Below are 16,714 nucleotides of genomic sequence, written 5' to 3' on the forward strand. Positions count from 1 at the left end.
GTACATTAGACTGCATGAGTTTGTTGCATACTTGGAACTTTGAAGTGCAAGGCAGCTGCAACTAGAAAAATGAAATTGATGGCGTCATTAGGAAAATAATAAAAATAAAAGAAGGACAGAAGAACTCTAAAGGAGCCGAGCCGAGCCGAGTTAGATTTTTTAGACTCGAAGAGAGAACGGATCGAGTTAGACCCAATTCGCATCGAGCCGAGCTTAGCTAGGCCCAGCTCGAGCTCGGCTCGTTTACACCCTTGGAGTCCTTGATATATATTAATAGTTGTGGACACTGCACACCTCGACCCTCAACCAAAACCTCTACTACATCATCTACATCCTCCACCAAAACCATATTCCCCAACTCAAATGGGCATTACGTCGAACATCTCCAATGCATCAACCACTTCCACTTCCTCCTCCTCCTCCTCCTCCTCCTCCTCCTCCTCTCCCCCACCCAAAACTCCCCAAAAGCGCAGCCGCCCCTACCGCGGCGTCCGCATGCGGAACTGGGGCAAGTGGGTCTCCGAGATCCGGGAGCCGAGGAAGAAGTCCCGCATCTGGCTCGGCACCTTCCCCACACCGGAGATGGCCGCTCGCGCCCACGACGCTGCTTCCATCAGCATCAAGGGCCCCGCCGCCGTCCTCAACTTCCCCGACCTCGCCGCCTCTCTCCCCCGCGCCGCCACGATGTCCGCCCCCGACGTCCGCGCCGCAGCCGCCGAGGCCGCCGCCATGGAGGCCTACGTCAATCCCAAGGAGGGGGTGGGGAAGGCTGCGGCGGCGGCGGAGGAGAGAGCGGAGCCGCCGAGCTGGGACGAGCTCGTGTTTGGCGACGCGGACGACTTCGTGTTCGCTGATTCATCGGGCGAGTCGTGGGGTTACGCGGATGATTTGGGATTTGGGTTGGATCAGATGTGCGGGTCGTCGGAGGGATTTGATCCAACTAGCTTCGCCACTCTGTTGTGGGATTTATGAGAGACGAAGGCTCCTCGAATTATAATAATAATTATTATTATTATTATCAAAATTTTCTTTTCTTTTTAAAAATAACTCTCCCATTTGCTCTTCTAATTGATCATTTGGGCATAAGTCTTCTTCAATGACCCAAATGATCATATATGTAATGTAAATAACGTCTTTGGAAAAGATTGAGTGGGAGAAGAAAAGAAAAGAAAAATTATGAAAAGTATTCTACTAGTAAAAAATAAAATAAATATTGTCCAACATTTGTTCTTCTTTCTAAAGGTGGATCTTTCTAACATTGGGGTTGATGTCTCGATCATTATGTTTGTAAAGTTAGTGGGAAAAGTATGGCAGTACTAATTGCCAAGCATTTAAAAATATATAAACTCTAATTGTTTATAACGTGTTTGTGGTGCAACAACGTTCCACGGAGTGTGCAACGTCTGGTACTAGAGAGTTGTCTTAACAACCCTATACAATCCCACTGTTTTTAATTTGCATTCTAAACGAAATATAAACTAAGAAAATTTCCAAGTAAATTTATAAATAATAACCCCTGGGTATTGTAGTATATATACTCTTTTTTTTTTCACTCAGGAGTAGTTTAGTAAATCTTGTTATTAGTCAAGAAATAATAAGGTATCATCATAAAATTAGAGACAAAAGGGAGGGAATAGATCGATTATATATAGCTTAAGAACCAGATTTTTAATCTTAGAATTACTAAAACATAGGGTGTCATTCAAATTTCCTATAGATTATTTCTTCTTACCAACAAAATAGTGAGGTGGCAACATTTAATATATATATATACATATAGACATACTCTCAGGCTAGTCTTCAAAAGTTGATAAATTATTGTGGCATTATCAAGTACTATTTGTCAACATCTAGCTTGGCTGTAAATAATAGACGTATATACTAACAATAAAATCTTTGGGACCCCAAAAGCTATGATGATGATGATGAGTATGAGATACGTCTCAATTTTTACTCACAATCGTATGATATATTATCAACTGAGGCTTCTTTGCGACTCCCCCTAGTGGTTATCTTGGGATAAAAAATATATTTATGCATGGTTGAATATTTATACATAGACATTTATTCACATCTCTCTCTCTCTCTCTCTCTCTCTCTCTCTCATCTTATTTGTTGTTCAATGTTTGCCATGAGAGTGAAACAATCTGTAATGAATTGTGGGATTAGAGCAAATAGAAGTGTTATGGCTAAAGAAGTTCATATTTTGTTAGGAGAGTCTCAGTTTGGTTGTTCTCTTTGATGGAGTTTTAGTGATATTAATTCACTTGGAGTGTAACATGTGAATTAATGGTTCAAAAGATAACTTAAAATATGAATGCGTAATATATATGTACGTATTTATGTACATATAGAGAAGTATTATAACATTTATTATAATAAGAAGTAATATATATATAGAGCACTAGGGCTAGATTATTATTTTTTAGATTATAAATGTATGTTAAATTATTGAAAGAATAGAGTATGTATTAAAAATAAAGTTTAACTCTTTTATAAGTATTGAATATCCTCGTGTGAAAACAATAGCAGACTTCTAATCTTTCTCCACCTTGGCATTTATTTTTCGAGACATATTAAATAAGTTTCCTAGAGAGAAGCAAGAACTTTAAACTATTATATGTATATGTTAAATTATAATATATCTTAAAAAATAATAGCTAATATTTTACAACTATTAACTGTACCTTTGGGATTCATAAAGGCTAATCCCCATTTAAAAACTAATCTTTCTCCACTTCAGAATTTGTTTTCCTTAAGTGTTAAAGCTTCCTTTAAAAATATATATATATATATATATATATATATATATATATATATTGCCTTGAGTAGGAACATATCAGTATTGTAGGCTTGATAATATAAGTTCACTACAATGGACTATCCATATAATAGTAGAGAAAATCTTTCATAAACGAGAGGTTTTGTAATCGCCACGTCTCTCCTTTTCATGGCACCTCTCTCTCTCTCTCTCTCTCTCTCTCTCTATATATATATATTATATATATATAATATATTGATGACATGCACAAAGAAGACAAATTAGTGGGTAGATCTATATACATACGTGGATGCTCATCTAGTTTACGTGGTCAAGTGTCCTAAACATTAACGTGAAATAACACTTGTCATGTTAGGCCAATTCAACGATCAAGAATTAAAGACAAAGATGATGTATAAGATGGAGCTTTCTAATGCTCTCAATGTCACGACTCATACCTAATATCCCATTTACTATGGATAAATTAAGCTTATGATCATCATCTCCTTTGAGAGCTTTGCATATATGAGGATTCTCACCCATGGATTCTTTTCGCCATTTTGTTCGAGATCCAGTGGTGTCATGTAGCTGGGATTTGTTTAGAGATGACACATGATGTGTGGCAAGTTTCCATATCCGGAGCTATATCATCTTCACATAAACAAATTGGTGTGAATATATATATATATATGTATAGTTGTGTAATTAGATTATAAAGCTAAAGCTTTGGAATCTTCAGTTGAATTATATTGTATTTAGTCATAGTGTGGGGTTACATATCTTCAAAGTTTAATTGTGACGTTACCATCTCAGAAATATTTATACTTTATAAATAAATAAAATTTGTATGTAACACTCTATCTTGAAAAGAAGATAAAAGAAGAAAAAATAATTTTTTTTAATCTGATTTGTTTTGTTTCTTTTATTTTATTTAATAATATCATAGTGGTACACATAGTAGCCAACTAATTGATTGACTCACAAATAAAATTTGGATGGTAAAATATAACAAATATACGTATATATATATAATCAAAATAAATCTATTTATTAACTATAACTTATCATCGGATCTATAAAATAGAGATTTTACAGTGAGAAAAAAAAATTACTTTGGCTCATAGGAAATAAGGAAGGGATTTTTCCTTTTAGTTGTAAATGAGGATGTCATTGTTAGAACTAGATCTAACCTGATCGATCTGTTTTTCCTCCTGCATCGATCATGTGAGATACGTCAGACAACTACAACCTCAAAAAAGTCTTACGGTGCAGGGAAAGAAATAGTGGTAATATTCTGAAATAGTTTTATTATGATGTTTAACTAATATTTTAGAATAAAAAAAGATATTCTAGAATAAGCAATTTTGTTATTTCTAAAGTTAACGGGTGCTTAGACTCTCTTGCCTAAAGAAAAAGAAGTAAGATCATTCTAGTTATTTTAAGTAAAATATTTATAGTTAATAGAATATAGATCCTCTTTTTATGCCATATGTGCAAACAATGTTAGTGTTAAACTAACCTAGGAAGATATTGGGTATAAATTCCAACTACTTTAAAAGAGAGAATGTTAAATATAAATTTTCCTGTAGATAATAATAGATCTGTGAGTAATTTAATACCATTACCACCTTCCAATTCGAAAACAATCGAGACTGGCCTAATCTCTCTCACAAAGTACAAGTGCTATCTATCTTATACCAGGAAGGAGAAATGGAATGAATACTTAGTTGACGTGTGCTCAAACATAACATAACACGTCAAGAAATAAATCTTTGGCAAGAATCTTGGGCAGAATAAATAAATTTATTTAATGTTTGGTAAAAAGTAGTAGCTTGTTGAGAAAAGATGCTTTGCTGGCCAAATTAATACAAAAGAGAAGAAGGTTAGGTTAGGTTAATTAATGCAACAACTATTAATTATGCAACTAGTAGTCATTCTGGTGGTATATGAATATTAGAATAATCTAACGATTATATTTTTCACCAATTTCTGAAGCTGTAGACAAGAAAAGAAAAAAAAATATATAATTATGAAGGCTAGTAGTTTCAACTATTTAAACATTAATTAAAAAGTAAGTTGCTTCTACTTCAGAAAGACTGAACAAATTAATAACTCGATATATATACATGGAGGTTGCAATATAAACATGCATTTGCTTTTAATTTAGTTATTATTATTCTAAGAATGCATGTAAACTTCGTAACTTTTGATTTGTTCTTAATAGACACCACCAGAAATATTGAGGAAAAAAAAGTTCATAAAAAACGAAATAGAAATCTAAATAATCGAAATAAGAAGCTCCCACAATATATATCAATTAACTTAAATCAAATCTGCTACAATATAATTAATTAGATCAATATGTAAAACACCAAGGCATCATCAAGACTGCACTTATACACACTAATGCATGAAGAGATGCATCTCCCCGTGAGGCCGCAGCACTCGGAAGTGGCCCCGGCGAAGGCCCCGATATTGCTGACGTCGCCGGCGACTGCTCCGCCACCACCTCCACCATCAACCTCTGCCCTTCCTTGCAGTGCTCAAGGTATCCGCTGACAAAGTAGTAGTACCCAGGCTTTTCGAGAGTAACTACAGTGTTGCCATCCTTGAACAGAGTACCACGGCTTGTGCTCTCGTTGCAGTGGTAGTAGCCTCTCTTGTCCACACCGATCACTGAGTCATTCTTGTACACGAACACTGAGCCAAAATGTTAAACATAGCCAACTTAATTACTTTGTCATATGTGCTAAGAGAAGGAAAAATTAAGGGATGATTGATTACATAAAGAACTCACCAATTGAGTCACCGACATGGAATGTGATCTTGCTAGCCCAGTCCTCGTACATGTTGGGGTTGTTACGGTCCGGCAGCCGCCAGCCTTCGGCGTCGCCGACTTTGTATTGGTTGGTTGCCATTATGGGGATCAGTGAGGAGGCGGTGACGATGGTGGTTGCTGTGATGAGGAGGGTGAAGAATGAAGCCATTTCTTCTTCCTTAGTATCCTTAACTCAGTACTAGAAATATTCTCTGTCTTCGTTGGATAGCTTAGTAGGAGTTGTTGAGAGGTTAGAGGAGTTCTAACGAGAGGTTATAGAATTTTTGGGTTATGCATGGAACGTTGCAACGAAGGGAAGCGGAGGGTTTTAACGTGGACAAAATTAATGACCGTTGCATGGAGTTGGTTTTGGTTGCTCGGCTGGAGAAGCGGAGAACGTGGTATTGGGATGGAGGTAGCGGTTACAACGGTTATCAGACAAATCTAGATACTTGTCAAAAGAAAAAAAACTAATAATAAGATAACGATTTAAGGGATATATTTGTATTTCTCTTGTTGGTGTTTTGGTCTTTAGTTGGAAAAATGACGAATTTATATATCCCGTTTTCTAGGCTCAGGCTTGGTTACTAAAAAGGATCGTGTTTAGGTCCTAATTCCTACAAGTAAACACAATACAACTGTAAGAATTCATTTTCCCTGCGAGTCCATGCTATCTTGTGTGCTGTTTATTAGATTAAAGGCAATATTAAGAGGAATGATGCCGTTTTAACAGTATGAGAATTAACATATTGGCACAGCAGGATTCGATCTAGATTAGAGGAATGAGAAACTAAAGGCTTGCTTAATTTGAGACTAAGCCTCGAACTTAATTAATTAATTTTATCTTTTAATATCTTAACTTAAAAAAAAAACTTAGTTAAGTATAAAAAAAATAAAAAGATCTTTAGTTACTAAATTAGGTTAGGGTCCTTTGAACTCTAAACTCACATCAAACAGGGCCCTAAGGTGACACATGCATGAAAGCAACTATAGTGGTTTCATTATTTGTAACACAGGAAGACTAGTACACCAAAAAAGCAAATGCTTAATTTGAAGATATCAACCACTACCAATTTCGGCTAACAAACATTATTTGAATATTTGCAAAGTCTAAACATCCATATAGTTTCTTCCAACTTACAGGAAGCATTTATCCCAAAGCTAGGCTACAATTACTGATGTATCATGGAAGAAAAACATTCGGCACAATGAATAGAAAGCCTCTCCCCAAATGATAAATAGGATGCTCTCCAATTAGATAGTTCTGACATATGATTACCAGTCTCTAACTCTGTATGTCAGATATATTCATCTTGGTAACCTCTTTCGATTGTCGGTATGAGATGCTGATTGGTAGATCACATCAATATATTTGAATCAATCTGCTGAAGGTTTGGAAATATTTGCTTTAAAGTACTAGAGTATTTCGGGGAGCTAGCCTGCAAAATATGTACCAAATAAAAGCATTTCAATACCATGCTCCATCAGAAGAAAGAACATGACTTGCCCTAGTCGTCCACTTTCAACATATTGCAATATTTGTATACATTCAAAATATAAGGTCAATATATTGTTAGCTGTGCATGAATCTTTGGCAATTAATTAGATTTACAACACCAGTTCACATAACAAATAACAATTTTCAGTGTCCATCAAAACAAAACCATATTCTGTTCGATGTATGAACCTTTGTTTCACAAGAAATTACTTAGTATGAAAGCAAGTCAGATCTGTAGGAAGCTAAAAGAATAGCCATCAACTTATATACTAGACCAATCATGTTTTATTACTGAGAGATTTGAGGAAATAAGCTTAGAAGCATGCCCAAAGCCAAGGTGGGAGTTCTGGACTGAAATGTCAGGTAAAAAAGATCGACTCTCCCTTACAGTGTGGTCATGAATGAACTATGACGATGACTGAATTTATGTTTCAGTTGCAACTAACTGTGGGAATACTCTTCATACAGACAACCATTTTGTTAAAATTTGCTGCTTCCTTTACTCATTTTGATGTATGTTTATCTGATAACTAAACTAGTAATTAGTCAAGAAACTTTCGGGTCCATCAATGCTGAACAATGATAGAGGGTGCATATAACTTCGAAATTTAATGAAACTGGATGAAGTGAAAAAGAAAATGTTCAGTTAGGTAAAAGAGATATCAATATAGAACTAAAAGATGAACATATCTATTGGTTACTACTAAACAATGACAAAATAAAATTACAAAAAAAATTATGAGGACACATGTCTCAGTGTAAAGTCAATTCCTTGATAATTTGGTTATTTCTTAGATGCCTTACGTTGCAGAATCGCAGATAGACTGATCAGATTTTAAGCAAGCAAGTTGGTACTTAGTACATGCTGACATTTTCATGAAAGTCTACAGCTCTCTCCAGATGGGTTTAACAAATAAGCTGTAGAGGAGACAAGACTTGTAGAACCAAAAGAATTATGGGCATGGCTTAAGTTATAGCTGGCAGAAAAAGCCAGTTAATGCCCTAAAAGCATGAATTTGTATGGATTGGCCTCCCACATATGCCAAGAACTTGGATTTTTTTGTATTGATTCTAAGATATGAGAAACTCATTACTAGAACACTACGCAGTTAGAGTATAGACCTTAGACCATATCATTCTTTCTTCCTCTTAGAGTCTCTATTCAAAATTATGTAAAAGCACCCTCGTGGCACCAATAAATTTAGTGTGGTTTGTTCTCCCTTTATTCAATTTATTTTGATTGTGACCTTCAAGTTTCCAAGAAAAAATTTGATAATTGCAAACAACATTTATGTTACGATCCGACAACAAGAGTCGAGTCGAGTTAATTGATTTTGTTTATTATTTTCAAATTAAAATTAAAGCGAATTGGATTCGACCTACTATAGCTCTACTCCTATAAAATATGAGTAGTCATGGGTTATTTATTAGTTTAGTTAATTTTTATTATGTCACATTTACCGTTTAATCATAACCGTCTATTTTCCTAGGAGTAAATTTAATCTATAAACTATAACTCTACCTCTAAACCCTAGCCATCTTCTACTTCTACGAGCCACCCACTCATATAGCCGATCTCTACTATGCCACGGCCATTCGCCACCTTCCGACAACCGCCGCAATGTTGGTATTCTATTTCTGTCCAGATTCGACCTTTCTCCATTGCTTCATTAATATCTTTTCACTCCAACTTCGGAATCACTTTATTCTAAAGCTATTAGATTTGTAACTTCTAAGGCTACCGCCCATAAAATTTTCAAATTTTTTTTGCAAAAAGATTGTTCTAGATTTGGTCCGTAACAATGTACATTGACTATATGCTTTTAAATCCTATGATAAAGTCAATAAGTGTAAAGGAGGCAGAACACATCGTCTAGCCTATGGAAGGAGCAGAGAGACCCCATGAAGCTCCATAAAACCTAACAGACTCTTTTAAAATGGGCACCTTTTAGACAAGCTCCAGAGTCAATCTACTATATACTTCAATGTTCAAATCTTACGCGTAAAAAGGAAAAAAAAATCCAATATATCTGAAAGATTTAGAGTCTAGGAAGTACAATAAAAAATAATAACAACTTCCAAATAAGAGTAGAAAAGCTTACACATGGATTGCGTTCAAGGTATATGGTTGTGAGTTTCTCCCTTGAACCAGAGACAGCAACTTCTATTCCCTCTAGTGATGCTATTTGGTTGTCATTCAGCCATAAGTCTTCTAACCTGTATTGTGCAACCGTAAAGAATAACAGAGCAAGAGTATTGACATATGGTAAATATAAGAACACGCATCCGTACCTTGGTAAGTTCTCAATATTGTCTATAGCAATTAATTTATTAGATGAAATGTCTAAAACACGAAGATTTTGCAATGTAGATAAACCTTCCATCTTTTCAATACCATTATGGCTCAGGTATAGTTCTTCTAATGCTATACATTCCTGAAAATAATGAAGCAGTAAATGAGTATCTATTAGAGACATGTATAACATAAATGAGTATCTATTAGAGACATGTATAACATAATAGCAACAAGAATAGACTGAAGTTCATACTTCAAATCCTGACATTGAAGTCAACCGGTTGCTCTGCAAGCTTAATTTTCTGATGGACTTCAGCCCACATAAGTTGACAGTCCTGATACGATTACGCCCCAGCCACAACTCTTGTAAATTAGTCAAGGCCTGCAGATTCTCCATTATCTGAAATGCAACTGGAACCAATCAACAAAAAGGACAGAAAAAAAATAAAAAAGTAAGGGGAAGTACAGATTATGAAGTAAAATTTTCAAGCAAAATTCTACTTTGCTGAATGTTTACAACATTGATACAAGAAATTACATATTAAATCACCTAAAATCTTTCAAAGAAACCATTAAGTTAATGAAATTCACAAATAAGAAGAAAAAAACTCACCCTTAATCTATTGGAACCAAGTTCAAGAATTTCTAATACATGGAACTGTTCAAGTTCCTCTATCTTTGTGACTTCATTCTTTGAAACATAAAGTTCCTTAAGTGTGCTTGAAACCTTTGACAAACCATTCAAGGATGATATCTCGTTGAAGGAAACATCGAATACTAGAAGACTCCTAAATATGCTTGCATCAGGTATCTTAGTGAGCTTGTTATCCCTGAGAACTAGCTCCTGCAGAATAGAAAAACTTTCAGATAACAATTCATAGCATGTAAGATTTCTCTTCAACTACATGAAAGTTCTAAAACTATTTTGGAATGATAATAGGTATTTCTCAGGTGCATTACTAAGATAAGGTACACAAGTGTTTCCAACTAAATGTTCTTGAAGGGCCTCCAGAAATCCTGCACTCGTTCTACTCCTTATTCAAGTAATGTACCAAAAGATAGGTGCTAAATTCTTTGAGAGAGCACAATATGGTATGCTCTATGCTGAACAAGAGAATCACAATTCACAAGTTGTCTCCTCAAGCCTTCAGGTTTACAGTTCTGAAGGGAAAATAGCACTGCCAGTACATTAAGTAGAGACTAAGAACTAATACCACAAATTCAGAAATAGAAGAACTTTAAAATTAAAATTAGAAAAAAAAAAAACCCTTACATGCCTGACCCTCATCACCCTACGACACCAGGTGCACGATAGTCAATGACAAGCCTTACTGAGTCAAAGCAGTCGCCAATAGCAGTAGAAGAAAAGAGATGGATTTTTAGGTTAAAGCCCTAAAAATTTAGTATGTGAAGGCATCCATATGTAGAAGGCTCGCACCAATGAGGGGCTTGGGGAAGCCACAACATACATAGTCTTACCTCCATTACTGGAGAACTAGCTCCTATAACTAGAAGAAATGACTGCAAGGAGGCTAGTCTAACTATCCTTTTCAATTTCTGATAGGTTGGTATAGTAAATCCTTATACATGATTAAATCCAACCTGATTAAAGATGTTTTCCAAATTATTTTGTATTCTTCTAATATTACATGCAATTGTCAAACCAGTAATTTGATTCCAACGAAAAGAATCGGTGCGTTACTATTAGACTATCACATCAAAATAACGCAAATGCTAAAAATCGGCATAATTCTCGATCAAGAAACAGCACCAATACCCACGCAATCATATAGTTACTTGTCTTCAACCAAAGTTACCAAACTCAGCAACAAGATTCACCAAATTGCCGACACTCCTCGATTTCATTAGGGGAAAAAATCAAGAAAAATAAAGAAAATAAACAAAGTAACCAGGGTTTACTAGCAATCCGGCGATCGCATTCCACCCGGAGACAGGCTCTATTCCGTCATCGTCGAAGAGATTCTGGCGAAGCGAGAGCTTCCTCAGACGCGACAAGAGAGCGATCCGTGGGTCCAGCTTGGTCAACCGATTCGCCGTGAGATCCAACTCTTCGAGGGTCTCGGGGATATCGACCTCGCTAAGATCGTGGAGTTGGTAGCTCGTGAGATCGAGACACTCGCCCTGCGTCTCCTCCTTCTCGTCCACATCCATCCTTCCTCGCCCAAATCCCTAGGGTTTAGAAACCTAGGAGGGATTTAGATGACAAGGGCGTGGATGTGGTTACCGCTCCTGTGAGGTTACCCGTGAAGGGAGGCTGGGACGGGGGGGATATAAGAGAGAGGAATTCGAGAGCTGGAAAGGAAGAGATACCGGGAACGGTGATGGAGAGGTGGCGGAAAGTAGCGTAGGCGAACCTCTGCACGCGCTCCTCCCGTGCCATTCTTCGCAGTAGTTAACGGGTCGGGTATGGTTCAACGAATCCAGTTTAATTAACTGATCAAGGGATTGAGTCACCAGTTTCTCTTTTTATTATGACATAGTTGTACGACTCTCTGAACTATTCTAAGTAGGCCCCTCTCTTTTCGTAACGCATTGACTCTTTTAACTATAAAAAATCTCTAAAATATCTCTTCCATTAATTATCTTGCTAGATTTTTCTATTAAAAAATAATATATAAGTGTCGCATTGACTATTTTAATCTTATTTTAATGAAAGAAATAATATACGAAAGGTTTTTTAAAACATAGAAAGGCAATGGGTACCATTAAAAATAAGAAAGTGCATCAGAAGGTTCTGGTGTATCTTCTTTTTATTAGAGAATAGAGAGTCATAGAGCTTCTTTATTTCATTAATAGAGATTTTAAAAAAAATGTATGAATTGTATACATTCACTCAGACCACTCCAAGCAACCTATATAATTTATTGCTCCTTATGATACTATAATACATATATATATAGATATATAGATAGATGAATTGGTACATCTCAAAATGGAGATGATAGAGTCTCTCTTCTGGTGATCCTTTCAGAATGTTCTTCAGCGTTGTTCCAGGAGCATGAAGCATCCCAGGATTCACTACAGACTTCACTTTCCTCTTTAATCTCCATAAGCCTATGGACATTATTCTGCCTCTCCAACTCCTTTTCCTTTTCTTCTATGGTTGATATGCCCTTCATTCCCTGCAATACTTAGTCAATTAATACTATTGAAAATTAACACACATACTATCATATATAATAACCTTAAAATCTGTAACTAAATCTTTTTCAAGATAAAGATAACAACAAAAAAGGTATCAGATTTTAAGTTCTAGTTATATATATATAACATAACATTCTCTTATTATGTAGATGGTGTTAGGTTAAAGTAAACTTACAATGTTTTTAAAGCACACAATGAAGCAAAAGAAAATATATGTATATGAATCAAATGATAAAGATCCATATAGTAGAGCATGAAAAATAATAAAAGCAATAAGTGTAGTGCTTTTGATAAATTTTCTTAATTTTTTTGAGTAGGAGATTACCTCAGTGAAGATGTTTGAAGCTTCCATGGGCTCCTTCTCTTGGATCTCCATTGCTTCCTCCTGCATGGCGTGCATATATCTTTCAGTACCATTAGCACCAAAATAATCATGCATAGCTATCTAAAACAAGAAACCAAGGAGATCTCATGTAACAATTAGAGTTAGGAGTTATGCATGCATGCAGTGATAATGTACATACCCTGGCATTGTTCAGCTCTCCAACGTTCAAGGTTCTCGGTTCCATTTCAATTGACCAGCGAAGCTTCTCCATCTCCAGCAATTATATATTGCATCCAAAGAGTGTTGATGAGATTACTAATAGTAAGCTTTGAGCTGAGAAATGGCTTTGAGAAGAAGAGGAGAAGAAGAAGAGAAGAGAATGGAATGAGAAGAGAAAAAGAAAGGATGGCAGTTTGGTCTCATCCATGCACGTAGTGATCGCCATGTGATGTTGTTGATGGCTTTAATTAGTTTCACATGGCTAATGAAGTTATCGTCGTAGTCCAAGACTCGGTGGAAGAAATGGATGGCCGAGAGGAAGCATCGATCACATGACCGATGTGGTTGGGACACAGTTTGTTAGAAAGACTACCTTTCGCTCGCTCACTACTTATTGACACAAGTCTCAGCGTTTGTAAGGTTGTGGCAATACGCTCAGACTTGATGTGATAATGGTACAATGTAATTATCAATCGATCCATATTGTTAGAGATCACACTTAATTCTTTTTAATCTATGTCATGTCACACATAAATATATATTTTGCAAGATATTTCTTTTCTTACACAAAATGAGATAAAATGAAAAGAATAGCGGGAGAAATAAGTATAAATTGAGATTATGATAATAGCTTAGTGATCGAGTCCTATTAATTTATTACAAAAGATTATAAGTTTGATTCCACTACTGCATGTTCACGATTTGGACTCATTATAATTATTTCTTGGAAGGGTTCTAATTTTTTTTTTTAAATTTATCGCCACAGTTATAAAGAGTATTGCTAATATTAACAGCCAAAAGAGTAACCAAATGAGTAGGGTAGGACCCTTACCATAATTTTACCTAAGTTTACGAGCTAGCCTGCAAACTTATTAGCTTCACGATTGATATGATATATATGCAAAAAAAAAAAGATAAAGGGATAACAAATGTTTGTAGTCGTTGATGATGGAAGAGATAGTCGGGGAGTGCAATCGGGGGAGCGCAAGCTGAAACTTGCCCCACTAAGCTTGTTGAGACTTGAATATAAGCTATTAGTGTTGAGGTTGAAGAACCATGAGCAAACCAAGGGGAGTTTGTTGGATTAGGCGCCGGAGTCTCAAAATATTCGTAAGGGATTGAGTTCTCTCCCAGATTAATTATGGAAGTTCTTTAACAGAGTCCAACACTAGATTATTTTGGTAATTCCATATTTTTCCATAGTAAACACTAATTACAGTAAACGGCGGTTTTGTCCGGGCAGCAGAGGGGCATGGAGCCGTGTCTGACGGCCCAGCTTATGTGTGACGGCCCAATGGGCCAGATACCATTAAGGCCCTTTCTCTATAATGTTATGAGCCTATGGGCTCATTTCTAAGGTGCAAAAGCCGCTGATGACTCCACATAGGCTGCAGACTTCGGTTCTAGTCTCCACACGACTAGGGTTTTCATTTCCCTCGAGCTAAAACCCTTTCCTTTTCGTCCACCGCTCTCCTCCTGACAGCCATGGCTTCTCGTTATAGCTCGATATCAGCCCGCGCCGTCTCTTTCCTCAGGCACACCTCGTCGAAGTCCACTCGCCCCCTCCTCTCTCCCGCCTCGCTTCCTCGACCTCCTCCTCCATTTCCAAGGTAAACGATCCACGCATCCGTTTCCCTTTGTTCTCCAACTCGAATGCGTTCTTAGGGTTTTCATGCCGTCGCCTCTTCTATCTAGGATTTCAAGAGAGTTGGGTGCGCTGCAATCTCTGATGCCGTTCCACAGCGCGGTGTCGTCGGCTCGGCTGACCTCGCGGCTCGGGATCGATTCGGCGGGCGGTTCGAGATCTTTGTCGCAGGGTACGCTTTGCAGTTCCAACCCTGGGGTCTGATATCTCCCGTGTTTTGTTTTAATTGCTTTGAGTAAGGCACTGGCTCTTTATTTGTATTTTTAATTTACCAAAGTTTACTTTTGCCGTTTGTTCTTCTTTTAATTGATTAATTTTAAATGGCTACTTTCTTTTTTGGGTATTATGATTAAAATCTTGGTTAAATATGGAGGCTTGAGTAATAAGTGCATTGTCGATTTAATTGTTGATCTGATCGTGTTTACGTAGGTTGGGTGAATCCATTTAGCTATTGGAAATGTGAGTAAGTAAGTAGGTTGACTGCTTACTGGGAATCTGGGAAATTTTAAGGAACAAACAAAGGTTGAAGTACCAAACTTATCGAGCAAGAAACTTGCAGGACTGACTTTGGATATTGTTCATGTGACTGAATTATGTGACTTATAATTAAGATGAATTTGGAAAAATCAGGTCGACCATTTGATATATTACAATATGAATATGTTTTGTGGAGGCTTTCTCAACTCATAATTGAGTAACGAGTTTCATATTTAATTTGCAAAAGAGTTGAAATTTTGTTTGTGAGATGAGCTGTAGGAATGTAAGGTAGAGTAATAAAGAGTGGGCATGGTTTTATTGTTTATACATAATTATGGGTGGACTTTCTCTTTGGTAGCATGTTATAATTTCCTAACAACTCGATGGTAAACTTAAACTGTGTACATGCTAACTTCAAATTGTTGATTCTTATAGTATTTGAGAGTCGTAGGGAAAAGTACTAGTAGAGTGATGTTACAACAATAATTCGCTCATCATATCTATAAGACTATAAATATGTTTTATCAGCATAAACTTTAGAGTTTGGCTGATTGAACTGAAATATGATATGTGAAGGGGTATACTTGCTTTTATTCTAATTTTTCTTGTGTTGGATGAAAACACGAGAACTGTTCTAGTTGAATACATAGTGTTATGGTTAATTTTGTTTTGTTTGACATCATTGCGGTGGGACCATGGTTAGCACAGTATTTTTTTGTTGCATGGGGGATTGTTGGTGAGTTTTTGGCACACTTATTGATCTGTATGTTTCAGTGCACCAAGTTGGCTACTAGCCACATATAGGCCTGCAAATGTGGCACTACACAACATAGGTCATAGAACTCCATGAGCAGCTATTACTAAGCATTTTAACAGCTTGCTACTTTTGAAGACCTATGGATATGCCATTTTATGAGAGCTGTCATCTATCCTTGCTCCATAATTCTCACTTTCTCTATTGATGCTTGTTTTATATGATGTTTTGTCAATAGCATGATTCTTGAACTGTACTTGTTTCACATGAGAAGTTACCATATGTGGCCTAATTTTGTTTCAAAGGATTTGCTAGATATATGAAGAAATAAATTTCAGTAAAATGTACTGTGCTCTTACAGTAGTAGGAGATGAACAGCTGAACTAAGCTTTTATCAAGCTAGGACCTAGGTAATGCCTAGACTTTCATTGAAACGTCTGTGAGAATTGAGTCATCCTCAGGGTTGAGGCTTTTTCTGTCTTCCATAGTTTCCATGGTTCTGTGGCCTTCATAGCCCTGGAGTTAAGGTGTTATTGCAAGTTGGCCTTTCCATATCACTTTTGTTCTTTTGCTTTACATTGCTTATAACAAGCTTAATAATTACCTTTTTGGTATCTTTCAGAAACTGGTCTCAGTGTGCCTCGATGAAGGTTTATTATGTTGACTGGTGGAGCTTACCGTCTTCTGTTCCAATAAATCTCTTTTCACCTCCCTAGTTAGCTATATAATATGAGACATCAGCTGTGCGGTGTTAGG

General features: G+C 36.5%; 4 protein-coding genes across 4 annotated transcripts; 1 reads left to right on the forward strand and 3 right to left on the reverse strand.

Annotated features, from left to right (window-relative positions):
- LOC140765400 (uncharacterized) lies at window positions 1-1,291 on the forward strand. Its single transcript, XM_073104465.1, has one exon. It carries the CDS (start codon window positions 364-366, stop codon window positions 970-972), a length of 609 nt encoding a protein of 202 aa, XP_072960566.1. The 5' UTR covers window positions 1-363; the 3' UTR covers window positions 973-1,291.
- Window positions 1,292-5,103: 3,812 nt separating this feature from the next.
- Window positions 5,104-5,770, reverse strand: LOC140766086 (early nodulin-like protein 7). Its single transcript, XM_073105498.1, has 2 exons — window positions 5,559-5,770; window positions 5,104-5,461 (listed from the first exon to the last, which is right to left on the reverse strand). Exons 1-2 carry the CDS (start codon window positions 5,746-5,748, stop codon window positions 5,118-5,120), a joined length of 534 nt encoding a protein of 177 aa, XP_072961599.1. The 5' UTR covers window positions 5,749-5,770; the 3' UTR covers window positions 5,104-5,117.
- An 831-nt stretch (window positions 5,771-6,601) lies between these two features.
- Window positions 6,602-11,766, reverse strand: LOC140766052 (protein phosphatase 1 regulatory inhibitor subunit PPP1R7 homolog). Its single transcript, XM_073105452.1, has 6 exons — window positions 11,294-11,766; window positions 9,987-10,217; window positions 9,627-9,773; window positions 9,370-9,512; window positions 9,180-9,294; window positions 6,602-7,018 (listed from the first exon to the last, which is right to left on the reverse strand). The coding sequence occupies exons 1-6, from the start codon at window positions 11,543-11,545 to the stop codon at window positions 6,938-6,940; spliced, it is 969 nt and encodes a 322-aa protein (XP_072961553.1). The 5' UTR covers window positions 11,546-11,766; the 3' UTR covers window positions 6,602-6,937.
- Window positions 11,767-12,169: 403 nt separating this feature from the next.
- Window positions 12,170-13,294, reverse strand: LOC140765791 (uncharacterized). The gene is made up of 3 exons (XM_073105023.1): window positions 13,063-13,294; window positions 12,864-12,923; window positions 12,170-12,516 (listed from the first exon to the last, which is right to left on the reverse strand). The coding sequence occupies exons 1-3, from the start codon at window positions 13,132-13,134 to the stop codon at window positions 12,322-12,324; spliced, it is 327 nt and encodes a 108-aa protein (XP_072961124.1). The 5' UTR covers window positions 13,135-13,294; the 3' UTR covers window positions 12,170-12,321.
- Between the last annotated feature and the right edge of the window lie 3,420 nt (window positions 13,295-16,714).

Source organism: Typha angustifolia, chromosome 8 (genome assembly GCF_048772165.1).
Source record: "Typha angustifolia cultivar Huaian chromosome 8, ASM4877216v1, whole genome shotgun sequence".
NCBI classification, from domain to species: Eukaryota; Viridiplantae; Streptophyta; class Magnoliopsida; order Poales; family Typhaceae; genus Typha; species Typha angustifolia.

Coding starts and splice junctions, on each gene's coding strand:
- LOC140765791 (XM_073105023.1), bottom strand. CDS start 13,134: ATGGAGAAGCTTCGCTGGTCAATTGAAATGGAACCGAGAACCTTGAAC. Junction 12,924..13,062: donor GAGAGCTGAACAATGCCAGG/GTATGTACATTA, acceptor CACGCCATGCAG/GAGGAAGCAATGGAGATCCA. Junction 12,517..12,863: donor CTTCAAACATCTTCACTGAG/GTAATCTCCTAC, acceptor TAAGTATTGCAG/GGAATGAAGGGCATATCAAC.
- LOC140766086 (XM_073105498.1), bottom strand. CDS start 5,748: ATGGCTTCATTCTTCACCCTCCTCATCACAGCAACCACCATCGTCACC. Junction 5,462..5,558: donor CCATGTCGGTGACTCAATTG/GTGAGTTCTTTA, acceptor ATTTTGGCTCAG/TGTTCGTGTACAAGAATGAC.
- LOC140766052 (XM_073105452.1), bottom strand. CDS start 11,545: ATGGATGTGGACGAGAAGGAGGAGACGCAGGGCGAGTGTCTCGATCTC. Junction 9,513..9,626: donor CTTCAATGTCAGGATTTGAA/GTATGAACTTCA, acceptor CATTATTTTCAG/GAATGTATAGCATTAGAAGA. Junction 9,295..9,369: donor AATATTGAGAACTTACCAAG/GTACGGATGCGT, acceptor TGCACAATACAG/GTTAGAAGACTTATGGCTGA.
- LOC140765400 (XM_073104465.1), top strand. CDS start 364: ATGGGCATTACGTCGAACATCTCCAATGCATCAACCACTTCCACTTCC.